The sequence below is a fragment of the Limulus polyphemus genome, unplaced genomic scaffold (assembly GCF_000517525.1).
Source record: "Limulus polyphemus unplaced genomic scaffold, Limulus_polyphemus-2.1.2 Scaffold517, whole genome shotgun sequence".
NCBI lineage: Eukaryota > Metazoa > Arthropoda > Merostomata > Xiphosura > Limulidae > Limulus > Limulus polyphemus.
Genome location: NW_013666127.1, coordinates 453,050 through 458,565, shown reverse-complemented (window position 1 = coordinate 458,565; position 5,516 = coordinate 453,050). Strand labels below are relative to the sequence as shown.

The 5,516-nt window shown below is 34.1% G+C and overlaps 1 protein-coding gene across 1 annotated transcript in view; it reads right to left on the bottom strand.

The window, feature by feature from the left end:
* Positions 1–5,516, bottom strand: part of LOC111085630 (degenerin mec-10-like) — a 26,963-nt gene that overhangs the window by 7,957 nt on the left and 13,490 nt on the right. Inside the window, exon 6 of the mRNA XM_022385133.1 lies at positions 1,400–1,457. Within this exon, the coding sequence (XP_022240841.1) occupies positions 1,400–1,457 (58 nt within the window). The remainder of the gene's footprint in view (positions 1–1,399; positions 1,458–5,516) is intronic.

Sequence of the window (5,516 nt, the reverse complement as noted above, 5' to 3'; positions counted from 1 at the left end):
ACAAAGGAGGTGATTTTAAACTCAGGGTAGTTACATTTTAACTCAAAAGGTATTCAACTTACAAAGGAGGTGATTTTAAACTCAGGGTAGTTACATTTTAACTCAAAAGGTATTTAACTTACAAAGGAGGTGATTTAAAACTCAGAGTAGTTACATTTTAACTCAAAGGGTATTTAACTTACAAATGAGGTGATTTAAAACTCAGAGTAGTTACATTTTAACTCAAAGGGTATTTAACTTACAAATGAGGTGGTTTAAAACTCAGAGTAGTTACAGTTTAACTCAAAAGGTATTTAACTTACAAATGAGGTGATTTAAAACTCAGGGTAGTTACATTTTAACTCAAAAGGTATTCAACTTACAAAGGAGGTGATTTTAAACTCAGGGTAGTTACATTTTAACTCAAAAGGTATTTAACTTACAAAGGAGGTGATTTAAAACTCAGAGTAGTTACATTTTAACTCAAAGGGTATTCAACTTACAAATGAGGTGATTTAAAACTCAGGGTAGTTACATTTTAACTCAAAAGGTATTTAACTTACAAAGGAGGTGATTTAAAACTCAGAGTAGTTACATTTTAACTCAAAGGGTATTTAACTTACAAATGAGGTGATTTAAAACTCAGAGTAGTTACATTTTAACTCAAAGGGTATTTAACTTACAAATGAGGTGATTTAAAACTCAGAGTAGTTACATTTTAACTCAAAGGGTATTTATTCGTTCATCCAACTATTTCGTCTAAAAAATACGGTGAAAACAAAACATGCGTAGACGTTGTTGTTTTTCTTAGTGTAAAGATACACAATGAGCTATCTGCACTCTGTCCACCTCGAGGAATCGAAACCCATCTTTTTGCGTTGTGAGTTCGTAAACTTACCGCTGAACCACGGAGAGACATCAGGTAGAATCTCTTCAATTAATGCCCCACGCGAGAGGTTTTAAAGCAGTACGAACCATAGAATTACAGTTCCACGTCTCTGTTAGTAACAGACGTCTTTGGCTGCAGACACATTTAACCATTTGGAAAAGACACGAGTTTCATTATTAGTGAAAGTACAGGTAATGGTAACAATAAACTACGTATCATGTATCTGACGCTTAACAGTTTAGAACCATTTAACCAATACAGTAACTTCAACTCCAGAGAAATTCCTTTTCATTTAAAGCATTTTATTCAAACTTTTTTTTAGAGATCTATGTTCTCAAAAACAAAAATGTCATGAGTGACATACTTAGACCATAAAGATTTCTTGATACTTTATCTCCAAGGCTGTATGGTGAAAATTAACGTATTTTAAACAATCATTTATCAAGGACTCGTATATCTAACTATAACCATTTACAGATAAATTTTATTCAGAACAACCATTTTGATGCTAGTAAATAGACTTATACTTACTTCTTGCACTTGCGGCCAGATATAGGAGTCACCATTGTCAACAATAAAGAAATCTTTTCTAGAATAAAAAACGAGGAATTAAAGAAATCAAACAAAAGAAACAAATCAGTTGATGTTTAACATAGTATACTGTGAAATTGAGTCTTCTATGATTGTGAAAAAAACAGGCGAGGAATTAAGACAATCAAATAAAAGAAACAAATCAATTGATGCTTAACAGAGCATACTGTGAAATTGAATCTTGTATGATTGTTAAAAAAAACAAACAGGTGAGGAAACAAGATAATCAAATGAAAAAGTCAAATTAGTTGATGCCTGAACAAGGTATACTGTGAAATTGAACCTTCTCTGATTGTGTCTATGTGTAAATTGCCCCAAATTCGCATTCTGATAATTGACATCCTAACAAACCCAACATTTGTGACTTAGCTTAGGTTCGGACATAGGAGCTAGTATACATGTACATGTGTAAGTGACATTAGGAATGTAGCTTTAACGGCCAATATCTACTTCCTCTGTTAGGCTGATTTCCACAGATCCCAGTGGTACCAAATCTTTGTTACACATGGGGAAATCTGAAATATGCTAGTAACAGATTAATTCAGTAGTGGCTATATAGTGCCTCTTTACCTGTGAATGTCTCCTGAGATGCCTTTTAGGCAATAGCATGATTGATTGATTCATGTGGGATCGTTCTAGGGCTGGAATATCCAATAAAAAAGGGCAGTGACTCAATGATGGAATGCATGGTCCTTACACTGCAAAGCCCTAGTGAATAATTGTGCTTTTAAGTGTTGTTGGTGTTCTGAAATGCTAATGTTGAAGGCTTGTGAAGTGTAATCGGACTTTGATGGGGGTGACTAAATTATATCCCATGTTTTGTATCTTTTCATTCATATTTAGATGTGTAGCATTTTCACTGATTACCTGTATGGCAGAATACACAATATAATATTAAAAGGTTAAAATTCAAGGTAATTATGTAAGTGTGATTAAAATACTCAAATAATCTATGTTTTTGGTACACAGTTAAAAACTTTATTCTAAGGCTATTATTCAGTCTTAGAATATAGATTTTTACTGTGTACAAAAGAAAACTTTGATCATTTGTGTATTTTAATTACGTGATAAACTTTGATATAACATAAGCGGGTGGCAATCTTAAGCTCTATTTCCTGCTGCAACTTTCAGTAGATAAGTGACTTTGGATATCGTAGTATTAATGTAGCTAGCAAAGTTGAATTTCCTGTCAAAGGTTATTCCCAGGTACTTCAGTGTTTCTTCCAGAGCGATAGGAATGACTGAGAAGAATGGTAATGGTTTATCCTCATTAGTATGTCTGTTGTTAAGTATGCAGAACATGGTTAGGGCTTTAGCAGGATTAATGAGCATTTTTGTGTCATTTCACCATTTACTTCTGCTATAGGATATTTACACCTTTTTTCGATTTCTGCTTTGCTAAAACCTTTTCTCTACAACAGAATGGAATCCTCAAAACTCAGGTTGGACTGTCAAGGTGGTCTAGATCCATGGTGTACATGCTAAGAGGACTGATGATAGTAGTGATCTTTGAAGCAGACCAGTGTTAATGGTAATCCAGTCTGATTGCTAGCTTCCATGCTTGATGATGCATCTTATAGTAGTTTATGCGGCTATGACTTATCTTATACATGCTACACTGATGCCTATTATTGAGCATTTGTTGAGCATGAATGGACAACCGGACTCTAATCGAAGTGTCTTCCAGATCTGAAGTCTCTTCCAAGGTGTTCTGACCAGCTTCAAATTCAGAATTATTGATCCATCTCTTCGACTTGACAACAACCTAATGATGATGGTAGTAATGGTTTAATCAGATAGACAAGCCTTCTATATACAGTCTTTTCTGCAATCTTACCAATAATGTTTTGAAGGACAGTGATTAAATCGCCTTTAAAATAAGAGTTTGGGTAAGGATTTGATAAAAACATCAGTCCATATTTTAAAGAAGCTGTCTGCTTCTCAGCCACATTAATGCTCCAACACTAACTTCAACAGGTTAGCCTTCTTCGATGACGAGGAACCCACTTTGAGACTGGTACCTGATGATGACAAAACCTTGTCGAAACGTACATTTGCTGTTATGTTAAACTTATATTAAAGTTTTTCTTCATTACCCATTCAAGCCGTCTCCAACCATTATTAGGTTAGCCTTCTGTTAGCTTTTTATAGAGATTTCAAAGTAGAGCGAAGTGTTACTCATAGTCCATTCCAGAAACATTATCTCATAAGATTAAGTCTGAACAAGTTGCTTTACAACGTCTTGGAGCTTAAATACTGCAGTGTACATTTTATACGTGTAGTATATACATATTTTATATTAGAGTGCACTGAGCATATAATTTAAGGTTTGACTTACACATTACTTATAGTAAGTTTTTGGCAACCAAATAGCAGTCGTTGTCATGGTTAGTAACTTATACGGTCACCTACGTCTAATTGTTGATTTAATACTATTTTTCTAATTACTAAATATTTATTACTAACTAGTTTTATCCTATGTTTCAGCTAATAACGTACAATTATGTACAGGAAGGCCTTCAAAGGAGCTATTTATTTTGTTATAATAGCTGGTTGTTCTGAGAGAGAAGCTGGTTTGTTATCACTCGGCTGAGTTGATGCCCCTAGTTAAGACATTAATTAGCCAACTTATACCAATGTGTTCAAGATGAAGTATCCAGGAGTTGCTGATTATATACCAAGATCACTGAGCGTATTATCAGCTAGGTTGATGTAGAAGGGTTGTTTTATATTTATTTTTCATGTCTGGTTCATATTTCATTTTTGAGTATTATTCTAATTTATTGTATGGTCTTCTTCTGTTGTATGATGGGCTATTGCAGATAGATCGATATTATAGAACCTTGTGTGTCTATTATGTTCCTGAATTATATTTTGTCTTGGCTTTTTTTTAGCGGCGGCATAGCGGCTCATTGAATGGCTCCGAGATATTTTTCAAGTACAAACTTTTAGCTCATATCTCCGTCATCTCTTCACCAATTTGAGATTTAATTAAAGTTTTGGAGTCAGGAGGGCAAACCCTTTAGATTGATGTATTTGACCACGCCCAATAACTCATACATTAATTTACTCTAATGATGTCTAAAAGAATTTTAATTTGAGAGTAATAATATCGAATCGGGTATACGCACGCCCCACGCTTGGTATTGGTGGCGCACAAAAATATAACTAATGAAAGGGAGAAAAAATTCATTCTAATCCTGCCTGAAATAATTTCAAGTGTTGCGTTTATTGAGTATTCCCCCCTTGTTTTGTTTCTCCATTGTACTGGAGTCCACACTCACAAAGGATATAGTAAATGGTGTTTGTTCCTATAAGGGATTTGGTGTGTACTAAAAGCAGTCTTTTTGTGTTTTAGCTTCCAAATACTCTTCTGACGTTATGTAGTTTACAAATACATTGTAGGTTTCAGAAAAACATTTCACAAAAAGAACATAGCTATGTGTTTCTGTAATTTTCTTCCTGCTTATTCTCGGTGTTTATCTTTACTTGACCTTTCATCATGTGTTCGAGGTATCTGTTGTCAAGGGGGATTAACATGGTGCGTTTTTTCCTTCTTCTTGGTGTGTCCCGCATTACAAATAATATTAATTTTTGAAACATCCGTATTTACAGTGTTCGGATGGTTGGATTTATAGTCGAGGTACTTACCCCTATATATGGATTTCCTGTAAACTCCTGTGGTATTGAGTTATGAGACTTTATTATTCGTTATAGCCGATCAGTTTCGGTAACACTGTTACCATCATCAGGGCTAGCTTTTGACTGAGTGAAATGCGACGTCAGCAATGGATATGACAAATTACTCTATTCGTAACACTAAACTCGTCCCCGTTGAAATCTCTAGCAAGAGAACCCAAAGTTTGCAGAAATAATAAAAGAAAATTATGTCTGTGAAGAAACATTCTAGTTTTTTTTTGTTGTTTTTTTTTGTATGGAAACGAGTCTAAAACCACCTAAAATCAACTAGTAAACACTGAATACAAATCATGTATTTTTATATATAATTAAACAAATCATAACAAATGATTTACAGAAAATTTCAACAGCAGATAAG